The sequence below is a fragment of the Staurois parvus genome, unplaced genomic scaffold (assembly GCF_062004578.1).
Source record: "Staurois parvus isolate SC_StPar_1 unplaced genomic scaffold, SC_StPar_1.0 ptg000858l, whole genome shotgun sequence".
NCBI classification, from domain to species: Eukaryota; Metazoa; Chordata; class Amphibia; order Anura; family Ranidae; genus Staurois; species Staurois parvus.
This window is the reverse complement of record NW_028318654.1, coordinates 156,263-178,023: the sequence shown is the minus strand read 5'-3', so window position 1 is coordinate 178,023 and position 21,761 is coordinate 156,263. Positions and strand designations below refer to the sequence as shown.

General features: G+C 38.5%; 1 protein-coding gene across 1 annotated transcript in view; it reads right to left on the bottom strand.

Annotated features, from left to right (window-relative positions):
* MRE11 (MRE11 double strand break repair nuclease) overlaps positions 1-21,761 on the bottom strand; it is a 434,841-nt gene that overhangs the window by 309,780 nt on the left and 103,300 nt on the right. The window contains exons 7-8 of the mRNA XM_089655629.1: positions 18,712-18,826; positions 6,388-6,573 (exon numbers count right to left, since the gene is read on the bottom strand). Coding sequence (XP_089511755.1) covers positions 6,388-6,573; positions 18,712-18,826 — 301 coding nt within the window. The remainder of the gene's footprint in view (positions 1-6,387; positions 6,574-18,711; positions 18,827-21,761) is intronic.

Genomic DNA, 21,761 nt, shown 5'->3' with positions numbered 1-21,761 from the left:
CTGAATTCTCCTTCTGTAATACATTTATAGTCACTTCATGACCGTGAATCTAAACAGAAGTGTTCCCTAGACTCCTCCCTGAAAGCTACTTACTAGGGGAGAAAGCACATGATGTCTATGTTTTTGTGTGTTTGCATGTTTTTCAGGTGCTCCCATTGAAGTCTATTGGGGTCCAAAAAACTTGAGCTTTTTCAAGCTATAAGCCTCTAGTGATACTATGCATTGGTGTGAACAGGCACAATTGAAAAGCATAGGATTTTGAATGTTGAGCATTTTGGAGCTTTGAGCTTCAAAGCGAGGTGTGAATGGGGTCTTAAAGCAGGTTTAGCCATATTTTGTCTAATCGGATCCTGAACCCACAAATGCAGCTAAACTAACCACACCTAAACACAGAAAAACAGACAGTGTATGTAGTGACAGAGCAGTCAGTGAGCAGTATTTAGTGGCAGGGCAGTCAGTGAGCAGTATTGAGTGGCAGGGAAGCCAGCGAGCAGTATGTAGTGGCTGTATGGTCAGCGAGCAGTATGTAGTGCCAGGGCGGTCAGCGAGCAGTATGTAGTGCCAGGGCGGTCAGCGAGCAGTATGTAGTGCCAGGGCGGTCAGCGAGCAGTATGTAGTGGCTGGGCGGTCAGTGAGCAGTATGTAGGGGCTGTATGGTCAGTAAGCAGTATGTAGTGGCTGGGTAGTCAGTGACCAGTAAGTAGTGGCAGGGCAATCAGTGAACAGTAAGTAGTGGCAGGGCAATCAGTGAGCAGTATGTAATGGTTGGGCCATCAGTGAGCAGTATGTAGTGGCTGTATGGTCAGTAAGCAGTATGTAGTGGCTGTATGGTCAGTAAGCAGTATGTAGTGGCTGTATGGTCAGTAAGCCGTATGTAGTGGCTGTATGGTCAGTAAGCAGTATGTAGTGGCTGTATGGTCAGTAAGCAGTATGTAGTGGCTGGGTAGTCAGTGACCAGTAAGTAGTGGCAGGGCAGTCAGTGAACAGTAAGTAGTGGCAGGACAGTCAGTGAACAGTATGTAGTGGCAGGACAGTCAGTGAACAGTATGTAGTGGTTGGGCCATCAGTGAGCAGTATGTAGTGGCTGGGCAATCAGTGAGCAGTATGTAGTGGCTGGGCAATCAGTGAGCAGTATGTACTGGCTGGGCAATCAGTGAGCAGTATGTACTGGCTGGGCAATCAGTGAGCAGTATGTAGTGGCTGGACAATCAGTGAGCAGTATGTAGCGGCAGGGCAGTCCGTGAGCAGTATGTAGTGGCAGGGAAGTCAGTGAGCAGTATGTAGTGGCAGGACGATCAGTGAGCAGTATGTAGTGGCAGGACGATCAGTGAGCAGTATGTAGTGGCAGGGCGGTAAGAGAGCAGTATGCAGTGGCAGGGCAGTCAGTGAGCAGTTTGTAGTTGCAGTCAATGAGCAGATGCATTGAATTCCTGCTGGAGAAGCTCCCCATCAGCCACTTACCCCACCACTTGTGATGAAAGACTTGCAGGGTTATTTCTTCTCCATCTTCAGCTGCTGTATCAGCCATAGCAGCCACCTGTCCCAGAAAGGGAGGAGGAAAGGAGGGGGCCACACCCCTGGTCCTGCCTCCCATCTCTGTCTGCAAGGAGAGAAGCTGCTGAGAACCACCTGGCTTCCAGCATACTTCTAGGATACTGTACACAAGGCACAAAGAGGAGAAATCCCATATGAACTCTGGAGAGTAGAGAGAACCACGGGCAGCCCCTGCCCACTTGATCCAAGATGAAGCAATGTTACTGGCTATGATTAATGCCCACACAGGGAAAAATATGTGAGGGCAGAGGTCATTATGTATACTTATATCTTTCTCTCAATAAAGCATTACATATTACTCTGGCAGAGAGTGCCGGCATTACATGTTATTACTGAAGATTTGGCTGACAGGAGCTTCCGTACACCACCCCTTACACCCAAAGCAGGCTGAGTTGAGCAGGGGATGTGTGTTTTCCTAGCAATGTAACTATGTAATAAAATTCATACCTAAACTCCAGTTTTAAAAAAAAATAACTGCTTTTCATACAGGGCATTTTTTTTCCACGCACGTTAAAATCTGCATTTTTGCTAGAAAATCCATAGAACCCCAAACAATTCTAAATTTCCTAAAAGAAAAAGCCCTGTAGAATAAAATGATAGTTGTTCAATTTTTGTATGTTTCACGATATTAGTGCAACTATTTATCACACAATATAATACCCATTTTTTTTAAATATAAAAGATGGGGCTGTGTTGAGTAAATAGATACCAGACATGTCAAGACTCAAATTGCATGTGATGGTGAAAAACTACGATACCCAAATCTATCCATAAGCAACATTTTAAAGGCCTTTACAGGTTATCAAATTAGAGTTAACTATGAATTATGGTCCTAGAATTATTGATCTCACTCCAATGTTTGCAGTGAAACGACAAATATATGGAGCAATTGCTGTTTATATATATGTTCATGCCTTATGCTCCCTCATGTGCACGGATGACGGGTTCTTTAACATCTCCTATTTATTGTGTTATAATGTAATTTTTTTACACTTTTTTAATTTAACTTTATTGCGATCACAATGTAATAGCATGGATAGGTAACAGGTCTTCTTTACTGAAACATCGGAAGTTTATTGTAATTATTATGTCATGCACAGATCATACTTAATTAGCTGCTTTCCGAGCCACAGTAGCCGGGGAATGAATTAAATGAAACCAAAGTGACTAAATGCTCGTCGCTTCTGGGTTCAATCGTCACAGACAAGATCGGGGAACAGACGATCCTCGATCTAACCTTGTTCAGCATTCTAAGGTGACCTGCTGCCGGTGGCAGTGGGGGCACTCATTCTCGGTACCATAAAGCACTAAAAAAAAAACAATCACAGGCTTAAAAAAAAAAAACAGTACCAAGCTTGTTTTAAAGTGTTATTAAACCACAACAGTAAAATCAGTCTATATTTGCAGTAAAGCATGCTTGTAACTAGCTGTGGAACTTAAGGGGGTTAATCCTCTGCATTGTGTAAAAAAGGATGTTTGATCCTGTCTTCTCTGATCCTCCACTTCTTCCATGTTCCCCATTTCATCTCTTGATAGAGCCTCGGGGAAACTCTGCACATGCTTAGTTTGGTATGTACTGCTAAAGAGTTTTTTTTTTCTTGGGTGGGTGCATGTGGTCAGCACCGGGCCAATCAGCGCTGTCCAGACAGAGGGTTAGGGGTTATGCAATCTCATGGTGCAGTTAGAGAGGAGAATGAAAACTCCTCCTACAAGCTTTACCCAGTGCGCAGCTGGATATTGACAGAAATCACTAGACTGCTATATACTGCTGATGAGAAAAGGTATTTAGCAGATATTTACTAAAATAATTTCATTTCCATATTGTGTGTACTGTGGGAGACCAGATATAGTGAATGCAGGGTCCTAGGTTTAGAACACTTTAAGCTTAAGTTTATAAACGGCCTTATGGACATCAAGTGGTTATTCGATGGCCCTCATTGCAGCTTGTACACAATCTGATTGGAGTATACCTTTAAACACAACTTTAACCTTTGATAATGAAATGCTGAAAGCTATCTGGTTAGGCGTGTAAGTTTTTATAAAGCTTCTAATGACATGGAGTGAAACAGAACTAAGAGTTCTGTTCCTTGGGTAATTAACTTCAGGAACAGTCTGTGTCTATTTTTATTTCATGCTATGAAAACTCTGCATACAATATTACTTTTATTAATATCTTAGGTTATTGGATTTTCCTTCTCACTGACTTCAGTGAAAGCTTTTTCATTCCTTTTACATGTAGTTCTCTGCCTGGAGCCAATTGGCAATATAAATCTCTAAGGCTTAAATAGCTTTAGTCCTCCTCCCTCCTCTACACCGTTAGAGTAAATGGATTTTGAATGCAATGGGGTATTTTGTTAAAAGCTTGAAAATCTCTGCTTGTACTTTCCATGTTGATCTACTTTATTAAAGCGCTCTATCAATACTTAAACAACAAAGGCTGAATGTAAAACAATATTTCGATTTCCACGCAAATACGCACTGATACTGACAATATACCACACAGCAACAGTTTACCAATATCTGTGTAGTAAGAAGGTCTGCATGCACAGTGTAATTTGAGAACTCTGGTTAAGTAGTATCTTACATTCGTTCACGTTCATACAAGCTTTGCTCTCTGAAAGGAGATCTGCGTTTGTATGACTCTTCATATCGCATTTGACGGGCGGTGAGGAGGCAATGTATTGCCTCTTCACCACCTGCTTTAATCCCCTGAACCCAACACTGGTGTATCACAACTGAGTGCATTGCACGCGGTTGCAGGACACTTGCAGAGCAGCCCCATTCACCTGCATGGATCATGTTTGGCAGGCGTTATAACCAGTAAAAGTGATAGGCAATGTAAAATCCTGTAAACACCCCCCCACACCACCACCTCAGCAGCTAAAGTTAGCATAGCGGATGGGGGTGGGGTTGGGGCAGAAAAAACACGGCTCAACTGCAGGGTTTTACACCCCCCCAACAACTGATGCGAATCAGCCCTTAAAGCAGAACTCCTTTTACATTTTTTTTTTTTGCATGGATCAGCTGTTCGTATTTTTATAGGGGTGAGGTCTAAGCTCATACTCACGGTCCTGCAGTGGAGTGCGCATTGAGCGTGCTGATATCAAAAACAGTCAATATCCAAGACCACTGGACCGTTGGGGGTGGGGGGCAGGAGCCAAAAAAAACGGTCTTTTGCGGGGAGGATCAGTGGGTCAGGTGAGCATATCTTCAGTGTCCTCTCCCCTAGAACAAAACGAACATTTAACCAGTGCAGTGCTGGCACAGCCCCACTGCATGGGTACAAAAAAAATCCCCAGATTTCTGCTTTGAAGTTTTTTGCCAGCTTTTCTGGTCTGATAGATATAAAAGTAAATCTGATCATGTCAGGCCAGCTTTACCAAAATCTCCTTATAGCAATATGTCAATGTGTGTTTTTCAGTCAAATGCATCCTTCTTATCCCTTCCTCCTAGCCCTCAATTTAGTATTTTTCTAAGTAAACATGTGAAGTTTTAAACAGTGTACATAACAATATAAACCCGTCAGATCTGTACTGGTGTTTGTCCATCAAAATGATGCCCTGTGCTGAGAGAACCTTAATCCATTATCTCTTCTGACAGCTAGGAGATCACAGCACCGAATGCTCCTACCTGTGAGTCTGCACTGACAGCTTCTGATGTCTATTAATGATTGGGAACAACATTGATGCCTTCCTGATCATTAGACATGCAGCTATGTTGATAAATAGCTGTGAGTGGCACTAAATGCGCACAGAGGAAAAAATACAATTTTTCTAAACAGATTGTAGAGTGAAAAAAATATATAATGTAAAAAAATTTGTTTTCCAAGTTTTTTTGTATTGTTGTCAGCCTATAATAATACATTTGAATGGGTAAATACCAAAACATTGTACCGAATAAAAGTCTTATACTGCATGTTGCTAGAAATCAAGAGACATTAACAATTTTGTTCTAGGCATCAATGACCTGAACAAAAGGGAAAGCTGTGATGATACCAATCTGGGAGCTGCCGGTACTGACTTCTTTAAGGAGCAGGTTCCAGGGCTGAAGTTGGAGTTACAAATTTTCACTGTGTGCATGCTTTATCCTCACCAGTGATTTAGGGAGACCAGGAGCAGGATGACCACACTGGAGCCTGCAACATGAAAGGCTTAGTTCACATTTACCAAAATACTACCTATTCAGATAAATGGCTCTGGCAGATAAAAACAAACTGTGCAGCTTTGAATAAAGTTGACTAATGCATTTGCTATAAGTGTAGGCCATTTATGTATATTCTGAAGCCTGGTCAAACTTCTCCCAGAGATCGCATAGATCACTCCTGCCTTGTTACTAGGATATTGCTAAGACACTCCCAGCCATTATTGCTTACCCCCACAATCACAGGAGCAAGCTCTCAACTCCAACTGTACATTGGGGCCACTGCCTGTCGCAGCATCGTTGAGCTCAGAGGTACTGCAACAGGGAAGAGGAAGCCTACGCACGGGGGTTTAAATTGGCTGGTAGTGTCTATACAATATCCTAGGAACAAGGCAGGGCAAGATGAGGTCATCCCTAGGAGTTTCTTTGCAAATTTTTTTAAACTGGTCAAAGCCGCACAGTTTGTTCTTACAGACACCCCTTACCCGCCGAGGCAGTTTTTTGAGGTACTAACAATTTACAAACATCAGCAGAGGCAGCTACTGTTTGTATATTCACAGAATCACTTTGTTATCACAGGATTACAATGCAAAATAGTACGTCCAGCACATCTGAATTGTATAAAAGCAATCTTATAGACTGGGATTTTCCTTCAAACATGAAAGTGATATTATACAACATCCATAAACCTACTTCTTCTCTGCCTCTCCAGGGGAGAGCGATGTGGCCACAGAACTTCCTGGTTGTGACACATAGAAAAGCTGCTGTTCATTCCTGGTCGGAGCAATCTTACACTCATGCTCATGGCCCCAAATAACCAGATCCAAAAATTCATCCAGGAATTGCTCAGGGATGTAATTGGTGGCTCCATGTTTACTCCTAAAAAACAAACAGCAAAGAGGTTTAAACCAACACCAGAGAAATAGTTTATTTCTCTTGATAATCTCACTGTCTAAACCTAAAGTAGAACCCTGATGGAGACCCCTTTCTATAAAAACATGTAAAAGCAGGTACTGCAAATGGTTTATTCTGATTGGACAAGGTGGAGAGTGTGACATCACCACCCTGCCTCTCCACCTCGTCCAAACAGAGAGCGCTTTGCATTCATTCAGAACAAGGAAAACATTCTCTTAATGATGCCAGTGGCGAGTGGCCTACCTCCTGTGTTCAGAATGCAACAAGGCAGCCAGCCACTTTGCACAGGACCATGAAGCAAGTGGAGATCATTGGAGTAGCGGCATTTACTAAAGTCATTTCCAGCTTCCAGAGGCATCAGCTAGGTATGGTATACACATAGTTACATTGGCCCAAGCTGGACCAGTGTAGCTATGTATAAAATATCTATCCCTGGAATAAGTCTGCTGAGCTCTATTTCAATTTGAGGTGGAAGGTGCACTTGGTTGGAAGATGCATATTATATATAAGTAGCCCTACTTTACAACATAGGGGGCCTATACTGTTATCAATTCTTTACATTTGGAAGAATTGTTATTTATGGATTAGCATCCCGAAGTTTACATTCTAAGAGCATGCTCACTGCACACTCTTATCACAGAAACTGAGTTGTCAAAGATGGCTCTCGATCCAGACTAAAGATCAATAGATGGCAGGAACAGGATCCAATCAAGTGGCCACTGTGACAGTGTTCAAATGATTGCCATTCTTCCCACCCCCAGGTGTTCCAAACTATTTAAAAGGACACAGGAGCGGGAAGGAGATAAAGTGGTTGTAAACCCTCTTATATACCCAGTGAAGTGAATAGCATCCGATGACACACAGAGGTGAAAGACAAATCCCCCTACGTAAGTTTGACTTGTATATTTGTAGTCTTCACTTTTGTACATCCCTTTAAAAGTGCTGATTTTAAGTAAACTTTCTGCTCACAGAAGAAGGGGCAGAGAGCTGCAGTTAGAGCTGAGTGGAAGAAAAGGAACACAAACCCCCTCCACACAGCACACAGGAGCTATGTTCTAAATAGACAAGCTGTGTGCGGAGCTCTCTCCACCCCCCCTTCGGAATGAAGCACTAGAGAGAAAGGACACTTAGAGCTTTGGAGAGTGACAAGTAAACACTACAGATAGCTGTGCTCTGTTCAGATTTCATGACTGAGGTTTACAGTCACTTTAAAAAAACACTTCTATATATTATGGACTACAGAAAACATTACTGCAAAATCCAATAACCTTCTGCTTATGCTGTCATTTAAACACTCTTATTCTAGGGCTACTAATTTTTTTTTCAATTCTTCAAAATGAAAGCCAAATGAAAAACTCTATACAGCGGATGTTTTCAGAGCTTACATACTATATATTACAAATCTAGCAACACATCTTCCTTTACCAGTCTCAGGCGGTTAGTCGTGTTCTCAATGAAAAATGTTTTGTGATGACCCATTTGTTACTCTTTAAAGGTCACTTTAGTACCCCCAACATAAGTTAGTATGCTGTACAAGAGTATGCAGTACACTTTCTGACCTTATCTCATCCAGCTACTTTGCGCTTTTTCTTTCACTGACATCTTCTTTTTCTAGTACAAGCAGGAAGAGGTGTCTACAGAAAGTGCTTCTGGTAAACAGTTCTTAGTATAGCTAAAATGCACTTTTTTAAAACACATACAGGTGATATATACATATAAAAATGCAGTGCTGTAAAATGATCAAATCATGCAAATCAACACAATAGTAGTCCTGAAAAGGTGCTCATTAATTCCCAGTGCCAATGGAAAGAATGCAAACTAACCAGAAGCGCATTTAAAATACGCATGTGTGTAAGAAATCCTGGAGATTCCCCTCTCTCCCTCTGGTCAGAAAATGGATATGTGCTGAAATGGATGACGATAACGCCCTCTTGTGGGAAAACAAAATCCTGCAGGTCAGGAAGCTCCCAGGATAGGATATTCCTCTTCAATGGAACCAGGGCTGGGATTGAAATCACTCTGTGGCTGTGAAATTGGGAGAAAGACCCCTCACAGAGGACACAGAGAGATACTCATAATGTAGTATATTACTTCAATTTATTTAAAAAAAACAAGTAAAACATATAATCAAGGACCCTTGCTCTACCTCAGAAGAAGTGCGTGCGCACGAAACGCGTCAGTGGGAGCCTGTGGACGTCGTTGCCACTACGCCACCGGTGCCATGTGGAGGCCCGGCGGCCACCTATAATTTTAAGAGGGTCAGTGGGTCACTTTCACTTGCCTTGATTATATGTTTTACTTGTTTTTTTTAAATAAATTGAAGTAATATACTACACTATGAGTATCTCTCTGTGTCCTCTGTGAAGGGTCTTTCTCCCAATTTCACAGCCACAGAGTGATTTCAATCCCAGCCCTGGTTCCATTGAAGAGGAATATCCTATCCTGGGAGCTTCCTGACCTGCAGGATTTCGTTTTCCCACAGGAGGGCGTTATCGTCATCCATTTCAGCACATATCCATTTTCTGACCAGAGGGAGAGAGGGGAATCTCCAGGATTTCTTACACACATGCGTATTTTAAATGCGCCTCTGGTTAGTTTGCATTCTTTCCATTGGCGCTGGGAATTAATGAGCACCTTTTCAGGACTACTATTGTGTTGATTTGCATGATTTGATCATTTTACAGCGCTGCATTTTTATATGTATATGTTTTACTGAGGATTTTTATACGCGTTTATCCTGGATGTTCAGCTGCTGTTTCTTTGAGAGCGCTCACTGTGTGTCCTTTACCTATACACATACAGGTGATACACATCATTGAGATGTACATTTCAAGGAAATATAATATAATATGTGGGACGCATGGTAGGCATGTTGTTTACTAAGTTGTGCGAACATATTAGGAATATCCTCAGAGGGTTTCCTAATCATAGTTTGTCCAAACACTATGCGTAATGCCACAATAAAAATCCAGATGGTACCTTGTTCATTGCCATTGATAGATATATACCAAATTGGAGAAGCAATCATGTGAGACGGGAAATCTCGAAACTGGAAACTTTATGGATATATTCTCTTGGGTCATATGTCCCTTTTGGTCTTAACATTGAGTGGGATGTAAACGCCTTTATTAATAACAGCTGATTTTATTTTGTAGAGGTAATAGTGTTTGATTTGTTTGATTTTTATTATTTTTTTATCGTGATAATTATGGTTTTATTTGCATTTCTTGTCATTTATACTTGTAACACAAGATGGCACTGTCCCTGATTTTTATCTAATTATTGTTATGGATGTTTTATATAATTTTTTTGAAGATTAAGATTCCGCCTGATTTAATTTTAATTTGTGCAGACTGACTCTGTGAGAGGATCTTTCGGTATTCAAGCATTAGTAAACTTTGCATGTGACCCGTGGTAACTCCGATCTTTTACACTCCCCACTGGGGTTTGCGTTTCCTGTTGGTGGAACACACCTCAGTGTGAGGAAGTGTTCCATTTAATTCCATTTAGCTTTATCTCCTGTTTGAGGTTGCGCTCCCAGTCAATGGAAAGCTCTTCAATGAGGGGGAATGTCCCTCCTAGTCCTATATATATTGAGCGATGAGTTGTGCTGGCCATGCCCGCCGTCTTTTGATGACGAAATACGTAGGGTGAAGCCATGCCGTGTGATGTCATTGAGCTCTGTAGGGACAGTGGCCATCTTGTTGGTTTGAAACCTACTACAATGTTACTGTTATGCTGTTTCAAATGCTTGCTATGTAAGTGCAATTTGAACAAATTGTTTGGAGCAATTAACTTACTACACTATGAGCTGGTAATTCTTCTTTTCATGTGGTGTTGTGGTTGCCTGAAGGGAAGTTTGCTATCTAAAGCTTTATTTGGAGAAATTTCCCACATTTCTCTGTGAGTGTTTTCCATACAAGACCAGGATGCATTACCTGCTGGATTTATTACACTGCTCATTTTGGCTGACCTGCTGGGCAGTCAGTTTTTCTGGTAAGAGGCCAATTTATTTGGGTGGAAGGTGACTGTCTACACTTTGGATTGGAACTCTCTTTCCTACGCGCCATGTTCTGTTTTCATATATGGGAATCCCACATGGACTTTGTTGTCACTTATGTATATTTATTGCCATTTTTGTGAATGGGAGATTTTATGTTCAATTAGCGCTGCAATTTTTTTATCTTATGAAGGAAATCTCATTGTCAAAACAAAGCATAAACTGCACAGAGAACTATCAAATTATTCATTATCACGCAGCCAGAAATCGACAGTGTACATTTAGGTCTCATACACACAGAGCATATAAATGCTGTTACAGGAGTTTTTTTTTTTTTTCAGCCTGTAAAAGCACCTCTATGTAAGCCTACGTGTCAATGCACACATAGGCATTTACAGGCATATTAGAAAAGGAGCGTTTACAGTCAGAAAAAAAAACACCAAAGAAGCATTTAGGAGAGGAGCTGAATAGCAAATGAAAACCTGCACGTCTAAACGCATTTAGGCACACCTAGATTAATGCATTCCAAAGGGCAGAATAAACTAATATTCTGGCCAATACAATGAACTAGCGCTTACACGCTAGATGTACATAAATGTGAGTGTAGTATGTAGCATGAGGCCTAATACATCCCCATGTATGTATGTATGTATGTATATATATGATGGTGCTGACCAATTAAAGGCCCTCTGGCCCATACTGTCATCCATGCACAGAGAGTAGAAAAAGCAACAGGGATTTCAAATCCTCAGACCTGTGAAGTGGATTTTGCTTCCGTGACAGTATGGGATCAGGAAGGTTTCCCACACTGCTCCCGTGTGAATTCAGGCTATGACAAGCCTTGGTTCACACAGCACCAGTGGGGAAACCGCATCCGATTTAGACAGGAATCCCACCACATTCCTGTTCAAATTGCATGCTATTCTTTGTGGTGCAATTTGCGTCCATACACTTCGTATGGACGCAAATAGCACCACAAAGTATCGGTTTCGGGTATTGGGAGCATTTTTACTCATGAAAATACTCAGTATCGGCACCGATACCGGTATCAGTGTATCCCTAGATATAACCATATTGCGATAAGCACCTCTAGCCAGATTTCTTTAATCAGCTCTGGTAGAACAGCATCCATTAAAGCTGCAGTTTAGTTAAAGCAGTTTTTATTAAACCCCAAAGCAAACATTATATTGCAGCAAACTAATTCTTAGAAGTTATGGCTGTATTAGTTTCCTTTTTTTAAGCTTTCTTTCTTCTATTTTCATCTGGTGTACTGACCAGTAAGTCTCAAGCTCTCCAGCAGAATGTATCAGTTTACATGGATGAGAAAAAGCACTGAACACTTGCAGGGATGATTAGAATGATCACTTTTTATTTATTCGTGGAAAACCTTTATCCCAAAAAGAAAAAAATGTTATTGTAGCTGATTATAAATTGTGAGCTTTAGTTTGGCTTGTTATTGTTATCTAAATCTGCTAAATACATTTAATACCACCCCACCCCCCCAGCCTGCAGCTATCTGCTGTGCCCTCCTGTGCTCATTGCTCCAGAGTTGTGTCTCACTAATACTGGAGGTGTGTTACTGGCCAGATCACAAAGTGAAAACAGAGGGGGAAAAAAAAAGAACAAAGAAAAAAAGCTGATGCAGCCACCGCATCTAATGATTGGTAAGCTTCATTATATTACATTTTTGGTTTGGGGTTTAATACCACTTTAAAAAGAAATGTAACATAGCACAGCAAAGGCACAAAGGTGGAAACAATTCTTGATAACTCCTTTCGCCCCTATATCTTTAACAGGTCTGCTACAAAATGAGTGCAATGTCAGTCTAAGTATACTGGGCAGATATCTGCACGATATGTCATGCTTGTGACTGTAATGTTTTCTATCAAATATGAGCAAGTTAAGCAGTGCAATGTTCTACTCAAGATAATAAGTAAAAGTCAATTGAACACTTTCTTCAAAGCACTATAACAGCTTGGCTCAATATTTCAGGTTAATGGAAGTGGATGTGGGAGGAAATTATGATAACAGGATGCTTTTAATGATGGCAACAGATCCGTGTTAAGAAAAATTAATAATAGGGCCTATGGTCAAAATTATATAACTTACTAATAGTGTACCAGCTGCAAAAAATCACCATATATAAAGTGTACCAATAAATAAATAATTTGCGCTAGTAAATGTGTATAAATATATAAATATATATAAAGAAATCATCAAATCATAAGTCCAGAAAAAAATATATATATGCCAATACCACAAAAAAAATATATAAAAAAACTTTTAAGTGCAAAAAACTTTTGTGCAAAAAAAGTGTCTAAATATGAAAAATTTCACCAAAAAACCTTGATAATATAATGGCAGATCATCCATAAATATATCTTCAGAAACGGAAACTCTGCAACACACCGATCCTCATCGATCGAAATAACAGGATGAAAAACTTTGTAGTTAATCGAAAATCCACTTCTCCAATAGATAAAGGACCACCTTCAAACGTATCCATGGGGGGAAATGCCAAGCACTCGAGAGAAACAGAAAGACTTCATGGTGCAATATTATAAAAACCAATTCCTTTATTAGGTACTCATTGCACTTACTCAAGAGGTGTCCCAGCCGACACCAGCATCAACAGCATAACAGCAATCACATAAACGAGCCTGGCTACTCAGCACATGCGCAGTAGCTGGCAGCCAAAAACATAATGACGTCACATCAATCAAGCTCCGCCCTACGCGTTTCGTCATCGACGTCCTCACGGAGCGGATAGATGTGAGACGTCTCAACCTCCTTAAATATTCACTCACAGGAAACGAACAGCTGACATCAATGGGGAATCAAGCAAAGCAAGCCGCCCCACAGATGACAGGAGTCCACAAAGGATATACAATGTATCCAATATATTTGCCATCACAAGCAAAAAAACTTTAAAACAAGAGAACAAAAATAAAATAAAAAGAAATTTAAATAAAACACTAATGATAAATAAATTAAATAAATACATTAACGGGCCAGCACCCTCTAAGACTGTGTTTCAAAAAGGGAACTTAAAGGGCCAGTAACACTTTAAACACAAATAAAGGGGAACTCTAGTAATAATACAAAAATAATGCAAAAATTGTACAAAAAGCATACAATCTCCCATATATCATCTTTAAACAGTTGCCTATATAAAAATATACTTAAAATAACATAAAAATTAAAAATTTGTGAGAAAACAATTCAAATCTATATCGACATTTAACCCAAATGGTTGCAAGGAATTTAGTTCATAAATCCAAAACGTCTCTTTTTTGGAAATCTCATTAACCAAATCCGAGCCCCTCCAATGGGGTTTTACCATCTCGATCCCATAAAAGGTAAGTAAGCTCGGATCACAATTATGTACCAATTTGAAATGTTTGGATACACTATGTTTATCAAATCCTTTTACTATGTTTCTTATATGTTCGCCTATTCTTGTTTTTAAACATCTCCCAGTTCTCCCAATATATCTCAAATGACATGGACATTCTAAAACATAAATCACATGTGTAGAATTGCATGTAATCAGGGATTTAATATCATATTCTTTTTTGGAAAGTGAGGAGCAGAATGACTTTCTTTTTTTATTATTACCAACTTTTACAGTCCTACAAACTTTACACTTCCTACAAGGAAAAAAACCATTTAAATTTGGAAACAGATCGAACTTTTTTGGGGGTTCGATGACATTGCGAGCCAGTTTCATCCTAAGAGACTTATTTTTCTTATAAATGAATTTAGGAGTTTTAGATAAGAATTTATTTAGTATATCATCTTTTAACAAAATGGGCCAATATTTTTTAAAAATTCGTTCAATATTTTTGTATTGCATATTATAGTTAGTAATAAAGGGTACATTATTTTCAAATCCCAAATGAGCCTTTCTATTTCCAAGAAACGTCTCCCTATCTTTAATACTAATCGAATTTCTCTCTTTAATCAAAAAGGTCTTATCATACCCTTTCTCTATAAATCTTTCAATTAACACCTCAGATTGATCGAAAAAATCTTTGTTAGCGCTACAATTTCTTTTTAATCTGGTAAACTGACTTTTTGGAGTGCTATATAACCAATTTGGATGATGTCCACTAGAAATAGGTATATAGCTGTTTTTGTCCACTTCCTTGAAGTAAGTTTTGGTACAAATTTGGCCATTATCTTTATATAGGACCAGATCCAAAAAATTAATTTGCTCAAAATCACTCATAACAGTGAATCTCAATCCATAGCGGTTCATATAAATATATTCCATAAAGGAATCGAGCTTTTCTCTGGATCCATCCCATACCATTATAATGTCATCAATATACCTCTTGTATAGCGCCATCTCTGGCCATTTATTGAAAATACTTTCTTCCTCCCATTTATCCATTACCAGATTTGCCACACTGGGAGCATACTTAGCTCCCATGGCAACACCCTTACATTGCTGAAAAAAAGTGTTGTTGTACCAAAAGAAATTGTTATTCATCGCAAATTCAAGTAATTCAACAACAAATTTCCTCTGCGATCTTTTCAGGAGTGATTTATGTTTAAGGGCCCATTTTACCGCATTAATTCCATCATTTTGATCGATGTTAGTATATAAAGATTCTACATCTATAGTAACCAACATACAATTATCAACATTATGTAATTCTTTAAGGATGTTAATAAGATGTCCACCATCTCTCAGAAAAGCCCTATTTGTCATAACAATGTTTTTCAGAAAAGTATCAACATATTCACCAACTCTTGCAAATAAAGAATTTATCCCACTCACAATGGGTCTCCCCGGTGGGTTCTCCTTATTTTTGTGTATTTTTGGTAAATAGTATATAGTAGGTATTTTCGGATGTTTAATCAATAAATATTTTGCTTCTTTTTCAGTTAATACCCCCAACTCTTTTCCTTTGTTGATAATACACTTAAGTAGTAATTTAAGTTTCTTAGTGGGATTTTTTTGCAAAATTTTATATGTATCTTCAGATTGTAATAATCTCTCCATTTCTTTTTCATAGTCATTCTTATTTAAAACAACAATACTTCCCCCTTTATCAGCACTTCTAATTACTATATTCTTTCTCTTTTCAAGATCCTCAATACCCAATTTTATATCTGGTGGAATACAGTACGAATTTTTAACATTAATACTCTTAATCTCATTTTCTACCATATTTTTAAATACCTCCAGAAAAGCATTACCAGAAATCTTAGGGTTAAATGTAGAAGCATTTTTTAAACCACTATTTTGAAAACCATGAGAAGATGAAGTAGGATTGTTTCCTTGAGATTTATTCAATTCAAAAAAATTTTTAATATTAAGTTTTCTCACAAATTTTTGCAAATCAATAAAAACATCGAATTTATTTAAATTCGTCCTAGGTATATATTTCAAACCAAGGTCCAAAACTTTAATTTCTCTTTCAGAAAAAGTAACATCACTCAAGTTATAGATTCCTGCCCCTATTATTCTCTTTTTGTCTCCTTCCTCCTCTTTTGCCTCTGTATTTCTTGTTCCCTCTTCTCTGCCATAATTCCCTTGTTCTCTCCAATCTTTCTCCTGTGGTCTGTAACCCCTTGGTGCCATATTCCACCCCCGGTGATGGTATGGAAAACCCCCCCTCGATGGAAAAAAATTTTGGTTTTGATAACCTCCTCTCCTATATCCATTACCCCTATATCCACCTTGACCTCTATAGTTGGAAAAACCTCTTGAAGGTCTACCACTATATTCATATTGATGAGGTAATTTATCATGAACATTTTCAGGTGTTCTATTGCCAGAATTCTGAAATGTCACTTTTTGTTTAGGAGGAGATATAGTGGTTTGATTAACCGTTGGGGATTTTAAATTAGGTATAATAATTTTTTCAGGTGTAGAAAGTTGGGAGTCACACCCATCTGTAGTGATCTTATCTTGCCATTTATACACTCTATTATTCCTATAATCTTCAGTGTCTCTTTTATATTTTTTAACCTTTTTATTTTTAGTATCCTTATCGACTTTAACAATATGATCCTGTAAATTCTTTGATCGATCTTTATAATCATTGGTATCTGCAAAAGGTAACATCACATCCTTCAGCTCTTTAATTTTAAAGTCTACTTTCCTCAATTTAACCTGTCGCCTTTTTATAATTAATTCCAATAAACTACTTTCACAATGGTTAAAAAACTGAAACCACTCATCTACTAATTCTCTATCATCCATCCCATCATTGGCAGGTATATCCCATCTCAACCTCCTGGGAGTAATTTTCTCTTTTAGATAGAGTTCCAAAGTATTCACATCCCACCATATTTTAATTTGCTTCTCCAAAAGATATTTTAAACTTTTGAAATTTTCTTCTAAATTCATACTATTTGAAATACCCATGGGATTGAAAACTTCACTAAGATAACCCCCAAAAAAGTTCGATCTGTTTCCAAATTTAAATGGTTTTTTTCCTTGTAGGAAGTGTAAAGTTTGTAGGACTGTAAAAGTTGGTAATAATAAAAAAAGAAAGTCATTCTGCTCCTCACTTTCCAAAAAAGAATATGATATTAAATCCCTGATTACATGCAATTCTACACATGTGATTTATGTTTTAGAATGTCCATGTCATTTGAGATATATTGGGAGAACTGGGAGATGTTTAAAAACAAGAATAGGCGAACATATAAGAAACATAGTAAAAGGATTTGATAAACATAGTGTATCCAAACATTTCAAATTGGTACATAATTGTGATCCGAGCTTACTTACCTTTTATGGGATCGAGATGGTAAAACCCCATTGGAGGGGCTCGGATTTGGTTAATGAGATTTCCAAAAAAGAGACGTTTTGGATTTATGAACTAAATTCCTTGCAACCATTTGGGTTAAATGTCGATATAGATTTGAATTGTTTTCTCACAAATTTTTAATTTTTAATTTTTATGTTATTTTAAGTATATTTTTATATAGGCAACTGTTTAAAGATGATATATGGGAGATTGTATGCTTTTTGTACAATTTTTGCATTATTTTTGTATTATTACTAGAGTTCCCCTTTATTTGTGTTTAAAGTGTTACTGGCCCTTTAAGTTCCCTTTTTGAAACACAGTCTTAGAGGGTGCTGGCCCGTTAATGTATTTATTTATTTATTTAATTTATTTATCATTAGTGTTTTATTTAAATTTCTTTTTATTTTATTTTTGTTCTCTTGTTTTAAAGTTTTTTTGCTTGTGATGGCAAATATATTGGATACATTGTATATCCTTTGTGGACTCCTGTCATCTGTGGGGCGGCTTGCTTTGCTTGATTCCCCATTGATGTCAGCTGTTCGTTTCCTGTGAGTGAATATTTAAGGAGGTTGAGACGTCTCACATCTATCCGCTCCGTGAGGACGTCGATGACGAAACGCGTAGGGCGGAGCTTGATTGATGTGACGTCATTACGTTTTTGGCTGCCAGCTACTGCGCATGTGCTGAGTAGCCAGGCTCGTTTATGTGATTGCTGTTATGCTGTTGATGCTGGTGTCGGCTGGGACACCTCTTGAGTAAGTGCAATGAGTACCTAATAAAGGAATTGGTTTTTATAATATTGCACCATGAAGTCTTTCTGTTTCTCTCGAGTGCTTGGCATTTCCCCCCATGGATACGTTTGAAGGTGGTCCTTTATCTATTGGAGAAGTGGATTTTCGATTAACTACAAAGTTTTTCATCCTGTTATTTCGATCGATGAGGATCGGTGTGTTGCAGAGTTTCCGTTTCTGAAGATATATTTATGGATGATCTGCCATTATATTATCAAGGTTTTTTGGTGAAATTTTTCATATTTAGACACTTTTTTTGCACAAAAGTTTTTTGCACTTAAAAGTTTTTTTATATATTTTTTTTGTGGTATTGGCATATATATTTTTTTTTCTGGACTTATGATTTGATGATTTCTTTATATATATTTATACACATTTACTAGCGCAAATTATTTATTTAACAGATCCGTGTTAACAGTTTAAATGCGGCTCCCAGCAGGAAAAGAACAGAATGTAATGCTTTACAAGTTTGGAAATAAATGTTTTGGATAGGGCTAGCAAGATAAAGCAGATGACCAGGGCACTCCCAGAGGGACCTTACCTGTTCTGATGAATTACAAATAAGTTAAACCAGCTGGATTCATCCTCACGGGGCCGCAACATGGTCACTTGTTTGTTAACAAACATTCGGTACAGTCTTTCATCGGGGATGGACCCTGAGGCAAAACAAAATGGAGGCGCAATTGACTAAAGAACAACAGTGCAGCTGGGTAAATGCACATCCAGCTTGGAGGCTAGACTGAGGGGGAAGGTAAACAGAAGGGATGTCGGTTATAAGCTTTTGCCATCCTTCTTTCTCTTAATAGAAACTTATAGGAAAGTAATAATACAGGGGTTGCCATTGCTGATCTTGTTTTGAAAATTTCTAGCTTTCTAGCTGTCATGGCTCACTTTCTGTGTCACTGACCCAAGAGCAAGCATGTAAAAAAGCAAAGTCAGAATTCCTGATCTGCATACTTGATCCAGATCAGTGACTCAAAAACTAGCTAATGGATCACATGCCAACCAGATAACTATTATATTCAAGAGGAGAGATCTGCAATAGCAGTCTCAATACTTCTCATAGTATGGGCTTCCTTTAACTAACATGCTAGTGCTTTGCAAGAAGACCAGGAGACAGGAAAACAAATGAACTAAATAACAATCAGCCTAAGCCTTCATCATCTGTTTGTTGCTGTACTCATTAATGACCAGGTAGAGTCTTTCAACTCACAGCTGCCTTCACATGACCTCATTGATGGACTTTAAAGTAAGCCAACAGCCTCAAGCCAGTGCCTGATCATTAGGTTTGTCTTTTTGCTCATGCCCTGGATAAATGTCTGTCTGTCTCAGGCTTCTATTTGAATGTCCATGCCTCCCTGTGAACTGTTTAAAATGCATTTGTACTCAGCCTGTCTATGATGACTGGGCTGCTACCTCTGTTAGGCTGCTTTCACACTGATCCACTTTTGGTGCGTTATTCAGTTAAAAAAAATGGAAGAAAACTGCATCCCTTTCAATCCTATGTAGCTCTTCACACTGGTCCATTGGGCTTCAGTTGCGGTTAAAACAAATCCTGCTTGCTGCATTTTTGGTGCATGTTTGGTCCAGTAAAATAAAATGCAGCAAAAACGCATCCCTTCATTGAAATGAGTAGAATCCACAACAAAAACGCAATGCATCTGTGGGAAGTTTTCATGCCCTGGTTTACAGAATCGCATGACAAGGGAAATCACATTATACTGAAAGGTGCCCTTCTAATCAATTCAGTACAGTGTGATTTTAGAAAAGGTTACTGGTGCACTTTAGTGCAATTTCAGCCCCATAGACTTCTATGTTATCTCACAGAAGTCGCATCATCATAGAAAAGAAACATTCCTTTACAGCTTTGATGGATTCAGTGTTTTACAAATCTTAGATTTTTTGCAAGCAATGCTAGGACCAAGTTACTGAGGAGAGGGTACTGTGACCTATACTGTACTCTAAGAAAAGGATTTTACAGGTAAGTCAAGAATTCCAATTTCTTTGTCATACCATACAGGAGACAAGTCTTCATATTCATAATAGATGGGATGTCCCAAAGCAGTAAAGTGAGGTGAGGGTAACATGGCAACTAAGAATCTGCCAACATACAGACTAAAAATGGCCTTAAACTACCACCTGCAAAACCTAGAACCCAAAATTGAAGCATTTACCTGGTATAATTTCATAAATGGCAAACATGTTAATTTAAGACCAGGTAGCAGCCTTACAAGAGTACCAAAAATATATACTGAGCTACGCATGTATAGCTCGGTGTACATTCTAAAGAAGATTGAAAACAGGCAGGTAAGTCTGCTTTGTTGCAGAAGAAACAATTGAGTACTGTCTGTGATAATATAACAGTACTATACAAATCACAAAGTTTCAGCAGAATGTTAGAACGTTCTAAAAAAACGTTAAAAAAGACATTAGGACGTTTTTTTTTTTTCATCCCTTCTAACGTTCTGCTGAAACTTTGTGATTTGTATAGTACTGCTTGGACTTTGAAGAAGGGGACATACCCCAAAAACTTGTCCTCAAAATTGTATGTTAGTGCAAATAAAAAAAGTATCACGGATAGTACTCAATTGTTTCTGTCGGAAATGCACTAATACGGCTACAATCACCTTTGTTGCAGAAGAGACACTGCATGGGTCTTCGGCAATGAGAAACCTGCTTGCTCACAATTTTATATTTCAATGCTTCAAGCTCCCATCTCTGGAGGACTTAAGAGAGATTGAAGGTGACCAGACAAGACGCTGCCCTGGCAACTGCCTAACCTCATACGCTACCAATACCTGAGAATACATAAAGATACATCAAAAGAGAAAGCCCAATAATTAAAAGGGATCTTACTGATGTGCTTTAAATATTGATTACAGCACTAATTTATAGCCCATGACAGCAGATTTTTTATTAAGCTTTCCTCAAGGCATAATCATTTAGAAACTATTCACCATCTCTATAATTGTCAAGATATTACTGGGAGGTTTTTTGTGTTGATTAACTGGTGTTATTAATCATATTCCATTTCTATTATCCATAATAAAACAACTTGATATTTGAAAGTAAATTATTTTAAATGTATTCAGTGCTTGGAACATAGAAAGTGCCAGTAATATAAAAGAATATCACTTTGATAAAGGAGGGATAGAGCAGAAAGGTGATCTTTTCATAGCTTTAAACATATTTATGAGGCTTTCATGTGGGCATTTATTGTCCATTAGGGATGTACAGAAGGGTCACGCACAAGAGGACACCACGTCTCACATACAGATTAGTGTTACCTTAGAGGTCAATGCCGTCACAAAACTTGCTTATAAAATCATAGACTTGCTTAGGTGAACCCTTTTGCTATGTGATGTGAAAAAAAAAAAATGTGTACAAATGTAAGACTAACTTTAACCACAACTTTTGTTCAGACGAAGACTAAGAACCCTCCCTTGTTTCCCCCACTACACACTCGGGTTCCTCTACTACGTACATCTTAAAAAGATGTATTAGTCAATTGAAGAAACCATGTTATGGAGCAGGGGAACAGACATTCAACAAACCACGGAAGGAAGAGTGCCTGCAGCAGCTGTAGCGTAT